The 24098-nt window shown below is 46.7% G+C and overlaps 1 protein-coding gene across 1 annotated transcript in view; it reads right to left on the reverse strand.

Moving 5' to 3' along the window:
* Positions 1–7249: 7249 nt before the first annotated feature.
* Positions 7250–24098, reverse strand: part of SLC6A4 (solute carrier family 6 member 4) — a 38775-nt gene continuing 21926 nt past the window's right edge. The window contains exons 6-14 of the mRNA XM_080680380.1: positions 23851–23985; positions 23391–23494; positions 21878–22005; positions 21516–21628; positions 20716–20847; positions 19374–19473; positions 17135–17235; positions 12561–12728; positions 7250–7898 (exon numbers count right to left, since the gene is read on the reverse strand). Of these exons, the coding sequence (XP_080536506.1) occupies positions 7824–7898; positions 12561–12728; positions 17135–17235; positions 19374–19473; positions 20716–20847; positions 21516–21628; positions 21878–22005; positions 23391–23494; positions 23851–23985 (1056 nt within the window). The 3' untranslated portion in view covers positions 7250–7823. The remainder of the gene's footprint in view (positions 7899–12560; positions 12729–17134; positions 17236–19373; positions 19474–20715; positions 20848–21515; positions 21629–21877; positions 22006–23390; positions 23495–23850; positions 23986–24098) is intronic.

A 24098-nucleotide genomic window follows, 5' to 3' on the forward strand; every position in this document is an offset into this window, starting at 1 on the left:
AAATTGACTGTCATGCCATCACAAATATGGCGGTGCTCCAGCGGAGGCGGGGTTTCCGTAACAAGATGGTTGTACCCACAGCGGAGGCCGAGTTCCCGTAATGAGCCTTAACAAGCAATCAGCAGAGACCTAAGCCTGCGTGGCGCTGGGCCAGGGTACAGGACCTGAGGCTGTGCCCCACGCCCTGTGGGGCTTGACGGGACCTCAGGCTGCGACCCCTGCCTGGCAGGGCTTGACGGGACCTCAAGGTGCGCCCCCCGCCCCGGCCCAGGCTGGGGGACCTCAGGCTGTGCACCCCGGCACTGGGCCAGGGGACCTCGGGCTGCACCCCCCATCCAGCGGGGCTTGCCAGAGGATCTCGGGCCATGCCGCCCGCCCTGGCACTGGGCCAAGGGACCTCAGACCACGCCCCCCGGCCCCAGGCCAGGGGACCTGAGGCTGTGCCCCCCACCTAGTGGGGCTTGACAAGGGTGGGGCTGGCTGGGTCTGGATCTCACCCAATGGGGTTGGGGCTGGCTGGATCTGGGTCTCGCACAATTTTGAGGTGCCGCGGGTGGGTGGGGACTTGACTGGATCCCATGGCACGCCCCAGACTCTGACAGGAGGAAGATTTTCATATACATTTTACCAATTTTCTTTCATCTCTGACACTTCTATTATAGAGAAAGGGCAAATAGCAATATTAAAATATTCCCTCTAATTAATCCCCTTTTAATGTGCACGAATTTAATGCACCAGGCCGCCAGTACAGTATATAATGCACATGACATACAAAATATGTGAATTGTCCATTTATGTTATTGGTAAGGCTTCCGGTTGGTCAACAGTAGGTTACCAGTAGTTAAATTTTGCTGGAGTCAAAACGGATTTCGACTACAAGAGATTGGTGCCCTCAACCGCCCCCTCCCCCCCCCCCCCCCCCCCGCTATGTTCGAGGGCCAACTGTTTTTTGTTTTAACATATTGTTACTGATTTCAGAGAGGAAGGGAGGAGAGAGAAATAGAAACGTCAATAAGAATCATTGATCAGCTGCCTCCTGCATGCCCCACACAGGATTGAATCCACAACCCAGGTACATGCCCTGACTGGGGGTCAAACCATGACTTCCTGGTCCATAAGTTGATGCGCAACCACGCTGGCCGGACCAACAGTATTACTTACTTTTATTAACTAAGTTTGACATAATTCAGGGAGAAGCAACAAATTAAGGGTTTCTTCTATCTCCTTCCCCAGATACATAGATGTTTTTGCCTTTTGCATTCATTCACACCTTTTCTGGGAACAGTGCCTTGATTTTCCCTTGGGAAAGTACCCTTAACTACTCTTAGTCTAGTGATCAAATGGGGCTGAATAGGCTCCAAGTATGTGACTCAAGCTAGGCCAATTCTGAGATTTGTCAGAACTTAAAAAGATGCTTTCCACTAGCATTGCTGATAGTGAAGATGAGGTAAGTCCAGAGTTGCAAAGAATGAGAGTCTGACTGCCTGACAGAATAGAGCCAACCAAAGAAAGCAGAAATAAGAGCAAGATAAAGACCTACTGATTGCTTTTGAATCTCTGGTTCTAGTGGGGCACATATATTTTTTAGATATTTAAACCAATACCTTTCCTTGGGCCAGTTTGAATTGGATTCCTGCTACTATAGCCAAAAGCTCTATCTCAGAATAAGATTCCACGTATGGTAAGTCTATGCCAAGTTACAGAAATTCTTAATCTTTAAAAAATGGTAGTATAGCCCTAGTAGGTGTGGTTCAGCAGTTAGAGCATCAGCCGGTGCACCTAGATTCCTGGCCTCAGTTAGGGCTTGTGCAGGAGGCAACGGATGGATGTCTCTTTCTCACATCCATGTTTCTCTCTCCCCCTGCCACATCCCTTTCTCCCTTCTACTTTCTTGAAAGCAATGGGGAAAATATCCTTGGGTGAGGATTAAAAAAAAAATTGTAGTATAGCATGCATAAAGAAAGTGAATGTATCATGAATATATAATTTAATTGATTTACACAGAAGAAACCTCAAACCCCTTCCCAGCCTATGCCTCCGCCCTTGACTTTCAACACCATAGATTTCGTTTTCTAGATAGTATAGTATTTATCCATCTACTGTTGATGGACATGGAGTTTATTTTCTGTTTGGGGTTATTATGAATAATACTTTTAGGAACATTTTTGTACTTGTCTTTTAGTATGTACATATGTATGTTTTGATTGGGTAATACCTAGGAATGGAATTGCTGATCCATAGGATATATATCAGCTTTAATGGATACTGTGAGAAATAGTACCAAAATGTACTCAAAATGTATGAGAGTTGCAATTGCTCCACATTCTTGCTTATACCTGTTAATTGTTTATCTTTTGTCATCTTGTCCTTTAATTTTAGCCATTCTGATGGGTGGGATGCTAGGGTTTTTTCTTGTTTTTAATCTTCACCCAAGGATATGTTTTTCATGGATTCCAGAAAGAACAAACTAGAATGAGCTTTATAGTTTGGTGTTAGAATTGGAGATAATGGTGTCAATTCATTGTTTTCATGATAGAGAAATAATTATAGATGCAAACGTGTGTATGTACACACAAACACTTGAGTTCTGTCCAGTGAAGGGACTTGGTATCAGACACCCCAAGAGCAATGAGCATAACCTAGCACCTAGATCTTAGTTTCTAAATACATTCTTCACGAAGAGGAATCAGAGCCTCTTGGAGGAGTGACTGTGGCAGAGAAAGTATAAGATGATACTGAATTATCTTACTCCAGAAGGAAAGAAAGTTTTCCAAGAATTAGGGTGACATGTCAAAAGGACACAAACCAGCTTGAAAGGACTCTCACTGGCTAAATATGGGACAATTTGAGCATTGAAATAAATTATAATAATAGTGGATTATAATCCACTGAATAAGAACCTGTAAAAAAATAATTGTTTTGAAAGTTAGATGAGAAACAGGATATTTGCACAGTCTCAGAGCAATCCCTTCAAAATATAAATCTTCTATAATAATAAAAGCATAATATGCTAATTAGACCGGACAGCTGAATGACCTTCTGGACGTCATTCCAGACGTCCTTCCGGACGAAGCCACGGTGGTGGGGGTGAGGCAGAAGCGATTAGGGGTGATCAGGCAGGCAGGCAGAGTGGTTAGAGGCGGTCAGGCAGGCAGGCAGAGGCGGTTAGGGGTGATCAGGCAGGCAGGCAGAGTGGTTAGAGGCAGGCAGGCAGGCAGAGGCGGTTAGGGGTGATCAGGCAGGCAAGGGGTTAGGGGCGATCAGGCAGGCAGGCAAAGTGATTAGGGGCAATTAGGTAGGCAGGCGAGTAGTTAGGGATGATCAGGCAGGCAGGTGAGTGATTAGGGGTAATCAGGCAGGCAGGCAGAGGGGTTAGGGGAAATCAGGCAGGCACGTGAGTGGTTAGGAGCCAGCGGTCCCCAATTATGAAAGGGATGTCCAACTGCTAGTTTGGCCCGATCCCGCAGGGATCCCTGTGGGATCGGGCCCAAACCAGCAGTTGGATATCCCCTGAGGGGTCCCGGATTGTGAGACGGTGCAGGTCTGGCTGAGAGACCCCCACCCTGTGCATGAATTTTGTGCACTGGGCCTCTAGTTAATTATAAAAAGAAAAGAATACAATGGGAAGCCTGGCAGACACTATCTTAATCAAGTAATTGAAGTTAACATTACCAGTATGGGAACAAATCAAATTGTGTTCCATCTAACAGGATGGGTGAGAACACAATATCACCCCCTGCACCCCCCCCCCAATATTTCTGCCGAATCACAGCCTGAAACTAATCATGAGCTTTCAATTATCAAATCAAATTGAGGGGCATTCAACAAAATAACTGGCCTGTAGTTTTCTGAAGTGTCAAGTTCATGAAAGTCAAGGAAAGACTAGGAAACTTCCAAACTGAAGGAAACAAAAGAGAAAAACTACATGACAAGTATGATTCTGGAGTGAATCCTTTTGCTAAAAGGACATTGTGGAATGGGATCTGAGATTAGATGGCAGTAATGCATCAAAGTTATTTTCCTGATTTTGATGGTTATATTGTGACTAGAGGCCCAGTGTATGACATTCATGCACTCGGGGGAGCAGGGGGGCAGGAGGGGGAGACCTTCAGCCTGGCCTGCACCCTTTAGCAGTCCAGGATCCCTCGGGGGATGTCTGACTGACAGCTTAGGGCTGTGGGGAGTGGACCTAAGCCGCAGTTGGACATTTTTAGCGCTGCCAGAGGCAGGAGAGGCTCCCGCCACCGCCGCTGCGCTCACCAACTGTCAGAGCAGTGCTCCCCCTGTGGGAGCGCTCTGACCACCAGGGGGCAACTCCTGCATTGAGCATCTGCCCCCTGATGGACAGTGCACATTATAGCAACCGGTCGTTCCGCCATTCAATCGATTTGCATATTACCCTTTTATTATATAGGATTACATAGGAGAATGCATGCCCTTGTCTGCTGAGAACATATTCCTCATGATTTTCTCTTTTGAGTTTAGAATCTGTGTGTTTAGGCTTTTATAGATGATGATTTTAAAGATAGACATGCAATCTTTGGCCAGCAATCAGAAAATCTAGGCATAAGACCTGTTCTAGAGTTTTCTGTTCCGTGAATTTCACCAAATCGCCCCCTCTGATATATCTTACTGCAGAAGGGAAGGAAGTTAATCCTTTGAGCCTCAGCCTCCTCATCTGCAAAGTTGGGGGAATAACATTTGTCACCCAGAGCTCTGATAATCAAATGAGATATGTGAAAGCACACTATAAGTTAAAGCTCTGCACAAATTGCAAAGAGTTATAATTATTTAGCTTTTACTGAAATTTAATGTCTCTAATTCTAGGTAGTTTGATGCTAACTATTTGCAAATGGCATGCAGTGATATTTTAGGGGATATGTAAATGTTTTGACAATATACAGTTAAAATTAAGGTTTCTATTTTAAACTTAAGAGTTTGGAAGTTTTTTTTTAATGAGACCGAACAAATCTATCATGATGTTAATAGTTATTGCAGTAACAGTCCACAAGTTAAGGCATTTTGTGATGTCTCACAATCTAACTTGGAGCACTAATGACTAAATTGCTGCATAAACGAATATAGGGGCATTCTGTGTGTCTTAAATAGGGGACTCTACTTTCATACAAATAAAACTCATCTTTAATTCTGCTAAAATTTAAAAATAAAATGTTTCATGTAAAAAATAACATTGGTTATTTTGTAGTAACGTATTACCACTATTTTTGTTGTTATTTTTCCATTGATTTTTAGAGAGAGTGGAAGGGAGGGAGGAGGGGAGAGAGAGAGAAACATTGATGTGAGAGAGACACATGGATTGGTTGCCTCCCTCATGCACTCTGACCGGCCAGGGATTGAGCCTGCAACCCAGGTACATGCCCCCAACTGGGAATGCAATGCTAAGATCCTTCAGTCCTCAGGCAACGCTCTATCCACTGTGCCAAACCAGCTGGAACCATTTTACCACTTTGACAGAGGTGAAGAGTGAAAGAGTTTTATTTATTCTTATTTGTAAGTATTGTGGAAGAAGAAGGTAAAAATGAGGGGAAAGAAATGCCATTTATATAATTCAATTAACCATAATCTAGAATTTGAAGCACCTCATTGGTACACCCAACACAAAGTATCCTGAAAAATTGTTTGTAAATCAAATCATATTAAATGCCATTAGAGAAATAACTGCAAATTCTTTAAAGTCCCTAATTTTCTTTTAAAATATACATTTTTCATATATCAAGTTATCTTAAGGTACACCTTTAATACTAGAATTTGAATAAGAATAACCTTTCAAATATCTTTTTTCTTTTAAATTAGCAAATGCTCTATGGAAAGTTAGGTGTTTTAGCATTAGGATGTGGTACATCCTTCTCCTCAAATAGTTGTTGTTTGAACTGTGTTTAAAAATTGCTAGAAATAAGCTACTATATTTGGAATCTTCAATTACAGAAATGAAGGACTGATGTCTGTTCTCTTCCCTAACTGAGAAGGTGGTTCTTCAGCTGACATTAAAACTTTTTTTCTGATGAAGTACTCCACCAATACACACTGTTTCCAAATTAGTTGGCCAGTGAAAACCCATTTTGGTAACTTAAGAAACAGACAAAAACTTGCATTTGTGGTACACCAACAATTTGACATGGGTTTTGTGATGTGTTGATAAGAGGAATACCACCTAAAATTCCAATGGAAATATGTTGTGTCATTTCCCGAGAAAGACTTCTCTTGAAAAGGTTAATTGTTTGAAACACCTAATGTAGAAACAATGCTGACTAGATTGTAACTATATGAAACAAAAGGACAGACATATTTAATATCCATCCTAAAATATGTATCTTGTTTATTGTGGGAAATGCCTACTAAGCCAATTGAGAGGGGTGTTATTTCATTTTAATAGAGGAAATAAAACAAGTTTTCCTTTTTTAGAAATTTCCAGGTGCTAAGAAGAAGAAAGAAATTAGCTTTGTTACCGGGTTTGTTTCTGCCTCTAATGTAGTTATCTGAACTTTCAGGTATTGTTCTCCCATTAAAATTTAGAGACAGTTAAGTAATGAGGGAAAAGAGCAATACTGCAGAAAGTAAGGAAACATTTTAGGGCTTTGAAATAGTCCTCCCATGGAACTAAATACAACAGATTTTAATAAAAAATCAATGACTTAACTCTGATATTGAAGAAAAAATTCAGGCTGTTTCAAGTAGACCAGAAAAGCTTTCTACAGTATAGGGATATTCCTGCTTTTAACATTTCCTTTTTCATATTTGGAGTTATGAATTTCATTCTCTAACAGCTTCTCAAGCAAGTACTATGCTCACCTTCCTAATTTAGTCTTTTTTTTTTTGTAACTCTCCCTGCATTTTAAATAATGTATGATTTCCATGATGACTTTAAAGTATATAACTTCTCACTTAGCATACGGCTGTTTTGCTTTTATTACTTTACTTGTGGGGTGGCGGGTTGTAGCACAGTCTTTGCTGACAAAATGTGTAGCAGAGAAAGACAGGATTATGACAAAGTTCAGCAAAGGTTGGCCCATAAAGAAAGGTGCATGGGCTCAGTAGTGTCCCTGGAAAAGGAGGAGGGGGCAGAACACGCCGTAGTAATTATATTCTTCAGATAATAACGTTCATACACATTTGAGTAGGTGGAATGGGTTGATGTAAGAAAAGTTAGTGGAAACGCAAATTGTTCGGAATGGGCCGAAAGCATTGGAATAAAGATACCGAAACAACAGTACACAGAGACACACGTGCTCACATTAGTTTTCAGTTTAGTTTCTTATATTTTCCTCTCCTGACTCCACGGCAGCACATGAGTTACAAGGGTCTAGTAGATCCAGCTATGAAAGTCTATGCTACTCAGAAAATAAATGGCTAGCAAGACAGCATCCCCATTTTCTCCTACATGGCTTATGCATCCATGGACAATGAGGACTTTAGAAGCAAACAGATGTCAGATACCAAGGATCATAACGAGAAATGATACAGTAGACGTTCACAGACTTGATTCTAAACCTAGTCCTAACTGATTACATGGCGGTTTTCATCACCTCCATACACACCCTCACGCATCCAAAATCATCCAGTTCGGCTGCATCACAGAGTCTAACATGGTAACATGTCCAGGAGATGTCACAGAAAGAAGTGGCTGGAGGCCATGAGAGTCTGGGCACCATAGTCTTTGGAGACTGTGTCTCTCTGAAGAAGGCTCTTCCGTTGTCAGGCTTAGCTGGAAACTCATTCACTTGGAGGGAGAAGACGGTGCGACTCGTCAGAGCTGGAGGAAGAGGTGGTGGGGAAGCCACTCACTCTCCTCTCGTTGAAGCGTTTTAAACGGCATTCAAGCGGATGTCCCCACAGGGAATTTCTGTTGGTGTTTCTGGAGTGATACTTTTAATAATACGCTGTGGGAAAGAAAATATGATGTTATAAACATTCTTGTGATTTAACAGTATTGAAAAGATATTACAACAAAGTTTAAATAGCATTCTAATGGCATTTAATAGTAAGTTGGAAAAGTCTCAAAAGAATTCCTAATTTATTCATTCTCAAGGGTGAACTGAAATGGAATATTCAGGAACTATAGGCATCTGTAAACTAATTATGAAAGTCATTGTATCCCTAAAGGGAGAAAATGGGCCTTCAATAGAACCTCTGCTGGCCTGTAACATGCTTTTGAAGACCTAGGAAAACACATCTTTTTCTCTGGAAGGAGGAGTTTTCATGTGGCCACAGGGCTCGGGAAGCAGAGTGAGTGCTGGGTCCTGGCGCCCTCCCGCCCTCAGCCCTGCATACACACTACAGGCAGAGCGCATAGTGCCGTCAGCCATGTAATAGCCAGGATGTTACTGATTTAATGAATCCACCTGTAAAGGCATACTGGTCCGTTCATACCAGGGTACAACTCACCACAGAATTGCATTTTAAAAGATGTGACCATTGAAATCACTCCTACAGTAATCTCATTCTGCCATAGTCCTCATCACGGGGGAGAAGCTGAGAACTTTTACGTTAGAAACAGCTGAGGTACACAGAAGCTTCAAGGCAGATCTGAAATATGCTTGGGCTTGTGGATGCAATGGACAGCTCGCCTTGTAAAAGCATCAGGGTGACATGAAGCAGCTCGGGGAGGTGGAGGAGGAAAAACAGCAGCGCTGCAGAGGCTTAGAAAAATCTTTATGAAGTTGCTTCGTAAAATCTTTGATGGCAAAGTATGACTACGGTATAAGCAGGCAAAATTGGATCCGAAAGCTTTTTTTTATTTACTGATTTTAGGAGAAGCTCTACTAGTTGTCCTTTTTATTTCAGATTAAAAAGAACGTAGTCCATGGCCCTGGCCTGGTAGCTCAGTTGGTTAGAGGGTCATCCTGATACGCCAAGATTGAGGGTTCAATCCCTGGTCAGGGCACATACAAGAAACAACCAATGAATGCATAAGTAAGTGGAACAACAAATCGATGTTCTCGCTCTCTCTCTCGAATCAATAAGTACATTTTTTTTTAAGTACATAGTCCCCCTCAATCTTTTTTATTTCCTGGTTCTAGTTCTTCTTTGATGAGCAGGGCCTATGGAATTCAAAAAGTGCCATTCTCATAGTTAATGAAATTCACAAAATTGTACATGTTGTGTTCCTAATGATCTTAACATTCAAATACTGAAATCTCACACAGGAAACCCATTTAAAAGGGGATTCCTGCAGTGTCTATCAGATGCTTTGAAATGTGAAGTTATAGAAAGCAACATTTCACAAACCATCCTTCCCCGAAGATGACCATGTAACCTGATTAGACAGAAGTATGTAAGCCGATTAAATGGAATATGTAGCCTGGTTACACAATAATATCTTGCTAATTGGGAACTGGGCAAAGATCACTCTAGTCTCAAGAGTTGTACAGAAAGAGAAGAAAGCACGGAGGTGTACGATGACCCACATTGCACCCTGGCCCCCACCGACCTACTCTGCTGCCCCTCTGGCTGCTGATTCCCCCAGTATGCCAGGCCCACCCTTGTTTTCGTATTTTGGCAGCATTTCAGTGGCCAGACTACTATGACTCTCAAAATTTGCCAGCCCTGGCCTTCTGCAAGGTGATCATCTAAGAAATGGATCACTGTTGGATGCTTACTTATCAGGGACCAGTATCTTGTGCAGAGTACCAGGGGCTTCTGTGAATGACCGAATGGAGCTGATGACTTCCAGCTGCAGATGAATGTGATATCCTCCAAATTACAGGGGGGCAAGTGGTGGCTCTACAAACTCCAACCTGGTGTATGGCCGGGGCCCACAAGAGTTAAGAAACTTTCCTTTCTCTTAGTCTTTATGTTTTTCACCATATTAACATTTCATATGAAGCCTCCCTCATAGTCAGAATGATATAGGCCATCAAGTACGGTATTCATGAATAATTACAGTCCCTTGGTGTTCTTGGCAAAAAAAACATGGCATGCTTTATCGCTCTCGGAGACTAAGATGCATGTGGGCATGTTAAAGCTTTGGGGAAGTCCTGCAGTAAAGAAACCTATTCAACTTGCCTTGACCCAGCATTCTCCAAAAATTTTTGACTACATAACCTTTTCCCCCAGCAGTATTGCCTGCTGATAAGCCATGGAACAACTGATCCTTAAAATATATTAACAATTGGGCCTCGCTGGCGTGGCTCAGTGATTGAGTGTCGACCTATGAACCAGGAGGTCACAGTTCGATTCCCAGTCAGGGCACATGCTCGGGTTGTGGGCTCCATCCCCAGCATGGGATGTACAGGAGACAGGCGATCAATGATTCTTTCTCATCATTGATGTTTCTATCTCTCTCTCTCCCTCTCCCTTCCTCTCTGAAATCAATAAAAATGTATTTTCAAAAAACATGAACATTTGGGAAATGTTAATCCTGTCCAACGAGCACATTTTAAGGCCACGAGAAGGCGAATAACTTGCCCTCGCTGACCAGGTCTTCTCCCTCCTGGTCCTCCTTGACTGGTAACTCACTGTTCCCTCTCTGATGGCCTGTGGCGAAGACGGCCCTACAACCAGCCTTACCTCTATCACTGATGGATCTGAGCTGTTAAGTATACACCTTTGGGTGGCATATCCTTGTGGCTAATGGGGAATTTGCAAGAGAGATGACCAAGATTTGAGGTGCAGTCTGTGCCCAAAGAATACTGACATTTATTAAACTTAGTCCCCACCCCTGACCTTGGCCTCTGGGTTTGAGTCAACAGAGCCAGAGGACCCTCACAACTGCCATAAAGGACAACCTGAAGAAACAAATTCAATGATTGGGTCTGAGCATGTGTTTCAAGCAACACCAGAGTTCGAGGCCCTTTGGAGGAATGAGGTGTGACAGGACAGGTTTGGGTGTAGGAAATTATAACTCCTTACAGAGTTCTGCTCACCTAGAATTCAGTTTTCCTACTTGGACAAAGAAATGAACTCAGTTCTCAGGAAGAGCTGATGTTTAACTGCCTTATGTTCCCTTGCCTCGCGTTTCTTATAAAGTGTTTTGGGGAGATGAGTGCGTTGGTCTCATGTTTGGGTTTTGCTTCTTAGGGCCCACAGACCAGCCCATCTCAGTGTTCAGCTCATTATGGAGTACCATCTCTTCTAGCTTTCCCCAAATACCACTCTTCCCCTTTGAGCTGATCCCCTACGAAAGCACCCACCTACACCTGAACTACTAATTCTAGCAACATAGGATGAAAAGTGGCAACTCGCCTCTCCCTAACCTCTAGCACCAATTTCTACATCAGCAAACTATGAAAGGGCAAAGTGAGGACAAAAGAGAAGCTGCAACAAAGTGAGAGCATGGGACCAAGAATCAGGAGCCTTGGATTCTGAGCCTCCCTGTACTGTGCATCCTGGGACAAGTCACTAAAATAGGGACATTTTGAGCAGCATTATTCCTAGCCTCAGTATCTTTGTCAGCTAATAACACCTGCCCATCCACCTCACAAGGTATTTTTCTTTTAAAAATTTGAAGACTTTGGCATTTTTATTTATTTATTTCTTTTATTATTTTTGCTGTTGTTAATCCTCTCCAGAGGATATTTTTCCATTGAGTTTTAGGGACAGTGGAGGAGAGAGGGAAAGACAGAGAGAAACATCAATGTGAGAGAAACACATCGATTGATTACCACCTGCATACGCCCTGACCAGGACCCAGGTCGGGGAGGAGCCTGCAACCGAGGTATGAGCCCTTGACCGGAATTGAACCTGGGACCGTTTGGTCTGCTGGCTGATGCTCTATCCACTGAGCCAAACCGGCTAGGACACCTCACAAGGTATTTTGATGACAAAATGGGATAATCTACATGAAGATGCTTTGAAAAATATACAATTCTATGCAAATTTTAAGTTTCTGTTACTATTTTTTATACCCATTATTCATTACTGAAATGAGTCTTGCTATAATGGCAATTTTCTTTTGTTTACTCCAATGGCTTGAGCCAAAATATGATATTATGGCAACATCCTTATTTGGTGATGATTTTCAAAATAGCCCTTGTTACATTGCTGTTAGAAAAATGATCAGGGACATTTTCCACCATAATCTCTACTTAAATAAAAATTTGTATATTGCCCCAGGCACCACTGATTTGATGCCAATGGCAAGCAGGAGGCAAAGGAGTTATCTGGTAAGTTTAGGACACTGCATACACCCCACGCTGTACACTAAGGTGATCCCAAATGACCAGCTCCTTCCTGCACTGTTGATTTGAGGGTTATGGGAAATGCCTTAAGAGGATAGTGGCAGCCGTGCGAGGTCTACACGGTTTAAGTTATCAATAACAATAAAAGGGTAATATGCTAATTAAACCAGACATCCTTCTGGGCGTCACTCTGGACGAAGCCGGGGCTAGAGGGAAGCGGTGCCAGCAGCCGGGGGAAGGAAGGCCTACTCTTGCACAAATTTTCGTGCATTGGGCCTCCAGTATAAATATATAAGGTGAATTTTATGTGGTGGACTTATCGCCTTTGAATAGAACATAACAAGAGAATCCTTTTCTCCCCAATTACCAGTTTGAACACACACACAGAGACACAAACACACACACACACTAGTGAGCACACACCTCCTTCAATGTCCCTGGAGTGATGATCAGCCGGTAGGTGATGTATGTGGGGATGCAGATGAAAGACGAGGTCCCTATGCAGTAACCCAGGACGATACTCCAGTGAGGATAATCATACTGGAAAAGTCGCAGCTGTGGCGGGCTCATCAAAAAACTGCAAATGATGAACTAAAACAGAAATTCCAAGAAACGTGAAAAATCTTAACGATATCTGTGTAGACACAGTTCTGATACCACGAACGCCAAATGTAAAGCTAAGATACTTTCAGGAAGTTCCCAAACTGTGTGCAGTATCTTAGCTTGAACTCTGACACATGAAACGCACCGATTTCTGTGCCTAATTTACTGCAGAATAAAACAGCCAGGTGCTTATCTTGACTTTCCTCCCCACGCCCCACCTCAACCTCTACAGCGTTGATTTGAGGTTTATGGGAAGTGAGTGGGGGTGCCAAGACCTCAGACTGTTATTTAAGGGAGTTACAGCCCCCCCTTCAGGGCAAAGGGGGAGAGATTGGCAGACACCAGAAGTGGTTGGGCCCCTCTGATCAGACTGGGGAGGAATAAGCTGTGGGGCCTCCGCGGCCCCTGCCAGCCCAGTCCCTGGCAGCCCCAGGGCCTCCTGTTGCTCTCTGCTGCGCTCCATGTCCGGCATTGCCGGGCTGCGGTGGTTTTGGTCGGACGGAAGGCACATCTGTCCAGGAGAGATAACGAGGTTCCTGGGTCTGTGCTCCTCTCCCTGCCCCAGAGCTCTCTGCTTTCTGCGTTAAGCGCCTGAGCTGGGGTCTCGACAAGGCTGGCTGTGCCCCCAGACGTCCCAACAATGAATGACTGCCTGCCACAGGCCCCCGTAATGAAAGGGATAATGGAAGGGAAAAGCAACTTAATATACTTTTTCCTTGAAAATTCAGTGAAAAATTTGACCAAGAAAAATTCCACGGTGTGCTCCCAGCACTCAGTTGATGAGTTTTCTTATTTCAGTTTGGTTTCCAGAGAGAGCGTAAGTATCGGTTTTTGCCTAGTAACCACTGTGGCCAAATACTTATTGCTCTTGATTTAATTTTATTTTATTTCATAATCATAAAGAAGACAGTAATGTAAATTACTTGTGTGGTTAAACATCTATTTATATCTTTTTTTTCTTTGTCTGCAGGTAATAAAATGGGAAATTGTTAAACACACATCCATCTTCTGAACAGTGTTATCCTAAGCCCAGGAGGAAGCTTTCAAAACAGGAGCCCCGCCAATGGCAAACCTTTCTCTGGACTTACTCTCCTCACTCCAGACATGGCTACTAAGGGTACTTTTGGAACAGGGAAAGGGGGGTCTGGTTAGGAGCCATCCCTGCTGTGACTCCTCTCATTTTGACGTCATGTGTGAAGTCCAGTGCAGCTCAGGGAGGCCTCAAGCCTTTGTTGTGGCCAGGACGCGTTGTTTCAGACACCCCTTTGCACGTCCCAGCCTCACCCCTTTGCACGTCCCAGCCTCACCCCTTTACACGTCCCAGCCTCACCCCTTTACACCTCCCAGCCTTTGCACGTCCCAGCCTCACCCCTTTGCACCTCCCAGCCTCACCCCTTTACACGTCCCAGGCTCTCCTTGCTCATAGACAATATTTTCTTTTTTTGTAACTTGGCTTCAGTGACAAAGATTATTTTTAGTAAGCTACTCACTGTTTACCTAAAGCAGCCTTAAAAAGCCCAGAGCAGGGGATCTGTTTAAGTAAACCCAGAAATGGAAGACAGATGTGCCTCCTCTTCATCGTGCCCGGAGCACTTGCCTCTACAGGACATGAGTAAAGCGGACATCACAGGAATCATGAGTAATGTGTCTGGACCCAGATCTGCACGTAGATCTTGCTGGACACCAAAACACAGTACAGCAGTTCACAGAAGTGAAAACAGTAAAAGCCTGGGGCCAGGATCAGGTCGAGATGTGAGGCACTGACCTCGGGCGCAACACTTAAAGGGGCCAAATTTTCAGGAATCAAAATAAGTAATATCTGAACGCAATATGTTAAAAAGACAGGAACCGACACGACCAGATTAGGGCGAGGGGAGTGAGGTAAGTCATCCCAGTGCAGGGTTGGATCCTGTCTCTGTTTTAAATGTTGATATTTTGTTCATCAGGGATTTTTTTTGGCATTAATTTCAGATCTAAAAAAAATATTGCATTAAAATAGCATTTACAGCCCTGGCCGGTGAGGCTCAGGGGTTGGAGCATAGGCCCGTGCACCAAAGGGTCTCATGTTCCGTTCCCAGTCAAGGGCACGTGCCTGGGTTGCACGTTCAATTCCTGGCCCCAGTCGGAGCATGAGCGGGGGGCAACCAATTGATGTGTCTCTCTCACATTGAGGTTTCTCTCTCTCTCCCTCCCTCCCTCTCTCCTTTCCACTCTCTCTAAAAACCAATGGAGAAAATATCCTCAGGTGAGGATTAACAACAACAAAAAAATAGTATTTATCTTGATTGCTGAGATTTGGGGTGCCCCCTTAAATTTTATGTCTGTGTTGAGTGCCTCAGTTGCCTCTCCCAAATTTCAGCACTGGACATTTCCTGCCTGTGTGGGGACTGCTGAAGGAAACAAACAAACACGACGTCTTCCCTCAAGAAACTAATCCAGTCTCTCTCCTTCCTTTGAAAAACAAATGAAAGGATTTAAGTAGATTACATAGAAGCACTGGTAATAACATAAATTAATAACCCATTTATGTCAGGACTTCGACTTCTAGTAATGGCAGGCAGGTGATTCAGACCAACCCTCTCGCTGAAAACAACTACCATTTCTGGATTCTAAAATGGATATGTTTCTAATATCTCTAAAAGCGACAGGGAGCTGATAAGGCAATAAGGAACAGCCGGGCAAGGTCTAGGGCAGTGGTCAGCAAACTCATTAGTCAACAGAGCCAAATATCAACAGTACAACGACTGAAATTTCTTTTGAGAGCCAAATTTTTTAAACTTAAACTTCTTCTAACGCCACTTCTTCAAAATAGACTCGCCCAGGCCGTGGTATTTTGTGGAAGAGCCACACTCAAGGGGCCAAAGAGCCGCATGTGGAGTTTGCCGACCACGGATCTAGGGGAACCCTGGAGCCCAGAGCCCACACCAGAGCCACTGGGCGTTCCTGCTGCTCGGCTGGCTCAGGTTTTGGGACCCCCAAGAGGAATTCTGGGAGAGGCACGGGCAGCATTGAGAAGGCCAGGTGAGCATGTCGTCCGTCTCAGAGGCTCATATGCTGTACAAAAAGTACCGACAATAAAGGGCTTCCCTGAGAAAGTCCAAACAAATCGCAAGAAGGGCTGTTTTCAAAGAGGGGAAAGGCACAGCCGTGTGCCAAAGGCAGAGACGTCCCGAGGAAAATGGATGGCCCAGGCGCTTCTAGTAAGCGGAAGCTTATGAGGGAGGAAGTCTAATAATCTTTCTGGCGCTAAAAGACAGAAAAGCTCTCCCTCCCCAAATAAAACTACAGGTACATGGAGACCGGGACGGCAGCCCTGCCGATGTGCACGGCGTGGCTTTCCCCCGGGCCACCTCAGAGCGCACTTGGGGTGCTAGCAGGGCGCCTTCCATCATTGGCAGACATCTCCTTCGGACGGACACCAGGGCAACACAGGGCACATGCAGCAAAGGTGCTGTGGCCACTGAACACGTCCTGGCACATGGGCAACCGCTGAACCCAAACTTTCTCACCCAGGTCCTTCGGCCATAAGGAGATTCTACTTTGGATTCAGGTCATACGTGAGGGCCTGTGTGGGGGGTGGGGGGCGTCTTTAAGAAAATGGACACAAGCCTGGCCAGCGTGGCTCAGTGACTGAGCATCAACCTATGAACCAGGAGGTCACTGTTCGATTCCCATCAGGGCACATGCTCAGGTTGTGGGCTCGATCCCCGGTGTGGGGTGTGCAGGAGGCAGCCAATCAGTGACTCTCTCTCATCATTGAAGTTTCTATCTTCACTCCCTCTCCCTTCCTCTCTGAGATCAATAAAAACATATTTTTAAAAAAGAAAGGAAAATGGACACAAAATCACTAGGACCCTGCCCAGGGCCTCGTGAGCAGCCCAGTAAATCCTTTCCCAGCCTTGAACAGTTCTTAATGGTCATGTGACCTCCGACCCTTTACTTAGCGTCTCTAAGCCTCAATTTCCTTAAATGTGAACTGGGGTATTAGAGCTATACTATGTCACAGAATTGTAGTGAGGATTGAAAGTGATACCACGTCTGGCCTGGTGCTTACTGTTCGATAACTGTTGTTTATCATGATCCCTGAGCAGGGGAAGGAAGCAATAAGGCCTCCGAGGCCCAGCTGACGCTATGGTGGCGAAAGTCAGAAGAGTGGTTAGCCATGGGGAGGGCAGGGTGACTGGGAGGGGACACAGAGGGGCTTCAGCTCATCGTGTTGCTTCTTGGTATGATTTTGGCTACAAAAGTGGGCTCACTCTATATTATAGAGTCTATAACATTGCATGGAATGGACCCTTTCCTGTGTATGTTTCACTTGGATAGGATTTATTTCTTGTAAGTGTTTGAGTGGGTCTTTCTCCAGGGCCGGAAGGAGGAGGGAAATAACAACTCACCAGGAGAAAGAGAGGGCTGATGGCCACCCAGCAGATCCTCCAAAACCATCCGGGGCTGAAGCCCAGCATCTCCTTCACGTCGCTGCAGAACTGGGTGATGCCTGCAACCAGCCGGGGAGAGAGACTGATCACTGCGAGAGGACGCGGGCTGTCCGGTCCCTCAGAGAGAGCAGCAGCTCTGAACTGTCTCGTGCGCCCGGGGCTCAGGCACCAATCTGGTCTGAAAGTGGGACAGAGGACTTGTCCCAGAATCGCATTTCAGAGCAAGCAAGTTCTTTCCACGTGGAGTAGGGTGGGTAGGGGGACCTCTGCGGAGAGAACTAAAGCCCCCTCTTGGTGCCCACACTGCCTTTCTAAGATCCCAGCACACATTTTATTTTATTGCTACTGTGGAAAAGAAAGTTATGATTTAGTTAGGAATGACGAACCCGCTCGACAGGGACTGACTTGGACCTTAAGACCATGTACGGGAAACCTCCAAGAGGCCATTTTAACCACAGCACGGCCCAGCCACCTGGCAGAGCACGATCAAGGTTCCTCTGTCAAAGTAACTGGCATGGAAGTGGGAAGTGAGACCCTGGCTGGTGAGAAATTGAGAAGGGGCAGGAAGGGTGCCTGGCGCTTGCTTCCCTGAGAGAGCCTGGCAATACCTCGGGCAGGTCTAGAGTGGTGCACACACTTGAACGTTGTCGTCTGAATTGCTGAGGAGGTGGGGAGGACTTCTTTTTTAAAAAGTGGACTCACATGCAACTCAAAACCTACCCCCCTCTTCATATCTATCTATATAAAACCCTAAGTGACCAGTCGACCATGTGACCAGTCACTATGATGCACACTGACCACCAGGGGGCAGATGCTCAACGCAGGAGCTGCCCCCTGGTGGTCAGTGTGCTCTGACAGCGGGAGCGCTGCTCAGCGAGCCTCCTGAGCGGCAGCGGCGGCAGCAGCGGCAGCAGGCACAGCAGGGCCAGGATGAGTGGGAGCCGTGCGGGCTTGGGCTCCTCCCCAGCCGCCTGCTGCTTTGCGCACTACTACATCCCTCGGGGGATGTCGGACTGCCGCTTTCGGCCCAATCCCTGGCCAGCCTGCGAGGATCAGGCCGAAACCAGCAGTCTGACATCCCCCGAGGGATCCCGGATTTCGAGAGGGTGCAGGCCAGGCTGAGGGACCCCACCAGTTCACGAATCCGTGCACCAGGCATCTAGTTATACGTAATGACAAACAATCTAAAGCTGTTTTATTATCATAGGAACTAGGAAAATAAATACATTTTCAGAATGAATTCATCTCTTCTGGATTTTAAAGATAAAGAGAGGCATCCCTGAACCTGGTTGTCTTCACTTCGATTGCCTGTGCCCACACCAGCCCCACCCAGGGGCTCCTGGGACTCCTGCCAGGGGACCCAGGTGAGCTCACTGTGTGTGCTCCTTCCCAGTGGCTTCATTATGATCAGATTCGATCCCAGGAACTGAGGCGGTTTTTCCAGGGCAGATCACCCAAACAGGAACATTCTTGCCTCCTCCCTAGAAGATAAACTCCTAACTTCTGCCTCGGGACTCTGCGGGGAGCCCCTGCTTGCGAAATGTACGCTGAGGGCTACTCTGTATGACAGTGGGATATGGTCCCTGCACATGCCTTCACCAGGCCCTGCGTCTCTGTGTTCCGCCCAGTTCTCACAGCCAGTCAGGAGGGTAAGCATCCACTGTGGGTGAGCTGCTTCAGCCTGTCTCCACCGGGTAAACATTTAAACTCAGAGAGTAGCCCTAGCCAATCTGGCTCAGTGGATAGAGCATTGGCCTGCGGACCGAGGGGTCCCGGGTTCACTTCCAGTCAAGGGCACGTACCTCGTACCTCGGTTGCAGGCTCCTCTCCAGCCTTGCTCAGGGCTTATGTAAGAGGCAACCAATCGATGTGTTTCTCTCACAACGATATTTCTCTCTGTCTTTCCCTCTCTCTAAAAATCAATGCAAAAATATCCTGGGGTGAGGAAGTAAGTAAATAAATAAAATAACCTCAAAGGGGAAGAAACATCCTCCGCAGGGTAAAGCGACCTGCTGTGAGAGGGTGGCAGGGAGGAGGCCTGTTCCTGAGGAAGGCACTCACCTAAGCTTATCGCACAGACCCGCCAGCAGGTGACATCTCGCACCCGCCCTGCCCTTCGGTGAAATCAGCCCTTCTCCAGTCTGGTGGCTGTGGGCGCCAGAGAAAGGACTGTGGCTGGTGGGAGGAAGCATCTTACCGTAGAACCAGAACACAGCCATCGCTTCCACCAGGGCAACGGTGAGCACGGCGGGCCCCGTGGCGTACTCCTCCAGCAGCTTCACCACGTAGGCCCCGCCCTGCGAAGGCGATCAGGCCCTGGTCAGGGTTCGCCTGAGGCATTGCCTCCTCTTTACCAGAGGGGCCTCAACGAAGGATAATTCTGGGAAGTCCCACCGTGGACCTAATATAAAGGCCTTTTGGACTGGCCTCAGGGTGGACCAGATTCCACCCCTCGAGGCCTCTCCCCTCCCAATGGAGTGCTCCCTCCGTGTTTCCTCTCGCACTAAGTTTTAAGAGACAAACTCAAAAGGGCCTTCATCTATTTTCAACTTTCTTCAATTTACCGAACACCTACTGTGTATACTCTACCTTAGAGAATCCCGGTCCCTAAAGACTGAATCTGGGCCCTGCCGGTGTGGCTCAGTGGTTGAGCATCGACCTATGAACCAGGAGGTCACGGTTCGATTCCTGGTCAGGGCACATGCCTGGGTTGCAGGCTGGATCCCCAGTGAGGGGCGTGTAGGAGGCAGCCCAGTGATGATTCTCTCTCATCATTGATGTTTCTATATCTCCTTCTCCCTTCCTCTCTGAAATCAATAAAAATATATTTGGGAGGGGGGCGGCTGAATCTGGGAGATTCCACAATACCAGACCCACCGAGTACACGGGTCATACCTTCTGCCCTAACTCATACGTCCCTCAGGTCCTGCTCAGGGTCCCAGCACCCTATCGAAGCCCCACAGACACTGGGTCATGGTTTGAAGATTCGTATCTGCAAAATCTGCCTTGAGACAGGACACAAGCTTAGGAAATCTGTGGGTACTTATCTGATGTCCGTTTTACAGTATTTGCTTCAGCTACCAAAAAAAAAAAAAAAAAAAAAATCACTGGAGGGGATCTGACGTCTTCACCATTGCAAGGTCTCTGGAGGAGACCAGGTGACATTGCAAACCCAGGACGCCAGCCTCCAGATGTTCTGCACATCCGGACATCAGGGCAATATTGCCACGAAAGCAGCACAAGGGACTGGGAATACACTGGAAAAGCAAATCTTAGTTTTTCTCCAGATGTGCAGCCAAGCCTGAAATCTAGTTGAATCTACTGTAAAATGCCAAGAGTCTCCAGATTCTACGGACAGATGCCACTAGAAACAACTTTCCTTTTTATCTTTGATGACAAGCTTTTTATAAGTCTCCCTCCCCCCGCCCCTTTGGCCCCAAAGCCAGGGCACCATGTGGGATGGAAGGAAAGGAATGGCTTGAAGCGTTCGTTCTCCTGCCCTCGGGGAGGGTGACTCAAAGCCGAGTTGGGATACTCACAAAAGTCAGGGTGAACAGGGACCCGAAGAAGCAGGTCACGACCACACCGAGCACCAACAACTCCCGGCGCTTGGACCAGATATGCGGAAACTCATCCAGCACCGCCGTGATCACCCCCTCCAGGCCTGCAAACTGAGAGGGACGCACACGTGGTCACAGGGGAGGCTTTGGCCCAAAGCGGTTACCTTCTAGGACGGTGAACAGGAGGGCGGGGTTAAGACTGGCCAAGCTGCTCATGATCAGCAGCCCTCACTGCAAATACCTTTTCCTGTTTACAGTCCTTTAGAGCCCACCCCTAAGGACACGAAGGAAGGAAAACACAGCACGTGGAGAGGACTTTTTAGGGGAGGTCCCTTGGGGAGCCTTTGGCTGCGCCAGAAACACCAACTCCAAGCCCAGACTCAGTCCATGCTAAGAGCAAGGCACAGAGCTGGATATGGGCGGCAGGGCACCGAGACGCAGGCGACCTTGCCCTGGCCTTTCGCTGCTGCCATCAGGTCATGGGACCGTGCACAGTAATAGCAGCTCAGAGGCTCAGCCCCTGGCCTGTGCTTGTGGATATGCTCCCAGTCACCCCATCAATGACTCTCTAAGGTACTAGAGTGGTAAGCACAGTCAATGAGGAGTGAATTGGGAGCTGGGGAAGCACCACGAGGGGGCAGCCAACACCACCTGGCAGGGAGGGGGGGGCGGGGGGGGCCAGGATGGGAAGGAAAGGGTACAACTTCCTTTTTCCACTCCCCTTCCTCCACCTCCTCCTTTCCCCCCTCCTCTCCATCCTTCCCTCCCCAGCCACTCACTGTGCTATCCAAGCCCAGTGTGATCAACATCAAGAAGAAGATGATGGCAAAGAAGGTGGACGCCGGCATGTTGGCGATGGCTTCCGCATATGTGATGAAGAGCAGGCTGGGGCCTGAGACAGAAGGGGAGGGGGAGCCCATAGTGTATTCAAGGCCCTGGTACTGGGTGTCCAGGGAGCTGCCCCATCCCCACCCTGGCCTGAACACCTGGAAAGGGCTGAGATCTCCAAGGCATTACATTTCTTTAAGATGTTTGAAAAAATTAAAAAAAAAATTTAGAAATAATTCAAATGTTACTGAAAAGCTCCAAAGAGCAGCAACGCAATTCCACGGGAGCAAGGGACCTGAACAGGAGGTCCTACCTGCGTCTTTGGCCACCTCGGATACATCTTCCTTCCTCATCTCAGCCATATAGCCAAGCACCGTGAAAATGACAAATCCCGAAACGAAGCTCGTCATGCAGTTCACCAGGCTGGTCACCAGGGCGTCTCTGGAGCAGAAAACCCAAGGGTGCTGAGACATTTCCAAGTCAGGAGCCTGAGGAGCATCTGTCTCGGGGTGCGGCAAGGGTGAGCAGGCTGAGCTCACAGGGACGTCACGCCCGTCCTGGTGTCCCTCCCCGCTCCCAGCGCCGGCCTCTCACACCGTTGGACCAGCCTTGAAGCACAAGCTGCTGTTACCGTCACGCGTGGCAGGGAGGACAGCTGGTCAGGGTGGTTTTAAAATACCGCCCTGATGTGAACCACACAGCGGAGACCTCGGTTTCTAACAAGGTCTGCTCTGAAGCAGGGCCGGGTTACGTGGGAGCCGAAAGGACACCCTGGCCTCCCATTTGTGAAGCGCTCAGATGTAGGCTTTTGCGTCATGGGCCCCTGAGGTTACAAGACAGCCACAGTGACACCCTGACACTTTTAAGAGAAGATCTCATCTAGGACTTCCGGCTGGTGTCCCAGCGCAAGGCCGCATTGCTCGGGTGTGTGCGAATTCCTTTTTTTTTTTTTTAATTAATTCTGTAATTATGAGTAGCATAATTCGATTGCTGCACCTTGCCATCTGTGATAGAACATTAAAACAAAGTCAACTCTAAAGATGGTGAGTGATATTTACATCAAAATTGGTGCAATACTTTCTTTTATCAACATTTCTGAAATAAGATTTTACCATAAAAATTATGGTGTTTTGTGTTGGCCAAAATAGTTCAATCAGCCCTGCCTGTCTCAGTGATGAGAGCATCCGCCTGCGTGCCGAAGGGTCAAGAGTTCAATTCCCGGTCAAGGGCATGTGTCTGGGTTGCAGGTTTGATCCAGGCCTCTGGTTGGGGCGAGTGTGGGAGGCATCAAATTAATTTCTCTCTCTCTCTCTCTCTCTCTCTCTCTCTCTCTCTCTCTCTCTCCCCCCACCCCACTCCCTTCCACTCTAAAAAAAAAAGGAAAAAATATCCTTGGGTGAGGAGTAACAAAACACACACAAAAAAGAAAAAAATACTGCTTAATAATTATACTTTCTGTGTCTATATATACATAAACAAATGATCACATTATAATTGTGTTGTTAAATACAATAAGTCAAATACAAACATTTAGTGCCTGTTGCCATTTTTGTAAACCTGCTTTAGAATTTCTTAATTGGTTTTTTTAAATTTACAGAGACTCACAAAATGGAAGTGGCCTGGGCCTCTCTCAGCCCCTGAGTGGCCCGGGTGAGGCTCTGGCTAAGGGTGAATTGATCAGGGACCGATGGCACCCCTGAGGGTCAGAGTCAACATGGCCTGAGCCCAGCCAGGTTTGAGGCCATTGGTTTAATCAACTTCCCCCAGATCGGCTGACTTACACTCACCCCACTTTTAGGCTTTGCTTGGGGGGCCCCGATACTCACTGGTAACAGTTGTTGTTGAATTTGTTGTAGCTAGCAAAAGCCAGTAAGACCCCAAAGCCAGGACCAAGAGAAAAGAAGATCTGAGCGGCAGCATCCACCCACACCTGGAACACAGCAGAGGAAGGGTGAGGGCTGGCCCTGGGCTGCGGGGGTGCCAGCAGGGCCAACGCCTCGTGCCTCCACGTGGCTGTGTGCAGACACAAACCAGCAGCTCGCCAGGCTGGTTCCAGGGATGGCCACCTAGCCAATGCCAACAGATGTGGTTTCTCTTCTGCATGTGGGCACAAGCCAAGCCAGTGACCTCAGCTGGACTTTCCATGCTTGTATTTCTGATTGAAAGCATCACTGCAGACTTGCCATTGAACCCACATTTTTAGTTGTTGCTACTGTCCTACAGGGAGGATTAGTTGCACTTGGCAAAATGACAGAGAGGCGCACACCGTTTTCCTCACTGTCTTACCCCTGTCTCCAGGAGTTTCTGCCAGTTGGGTTTCAAGTAGAAGAGAACACCTCTCCAGGCTCCAGGGAGGGTGGCCCCCCTCACCAGCAGGACCAAAAGGATGATGTAGGGGAAGGTGGCTGTCACCCACACCACCTGTGAGGAAGGGAAGTCAGGTTATCACCACGTGGATGTTGGTGTCTTTTATTCTTGAAAACCTTCAGGAAAGGAGATGCACCTCTTTTCTTTTCTCTGTGATTGTAGGAGGC

The sequence above is a fragment of the Plecotus auritus genome (genome assembly GCF_963455305.1).
Source record: "Plecotus auritus genome assembly, chromosome: 7".
Classification (NCBI taxonomy): Eukaryota; Metazoa; Chordata; class Mammalia; order Chiroptera; family Vespertilionidae; genus Plecotus; species Plecotus auritus.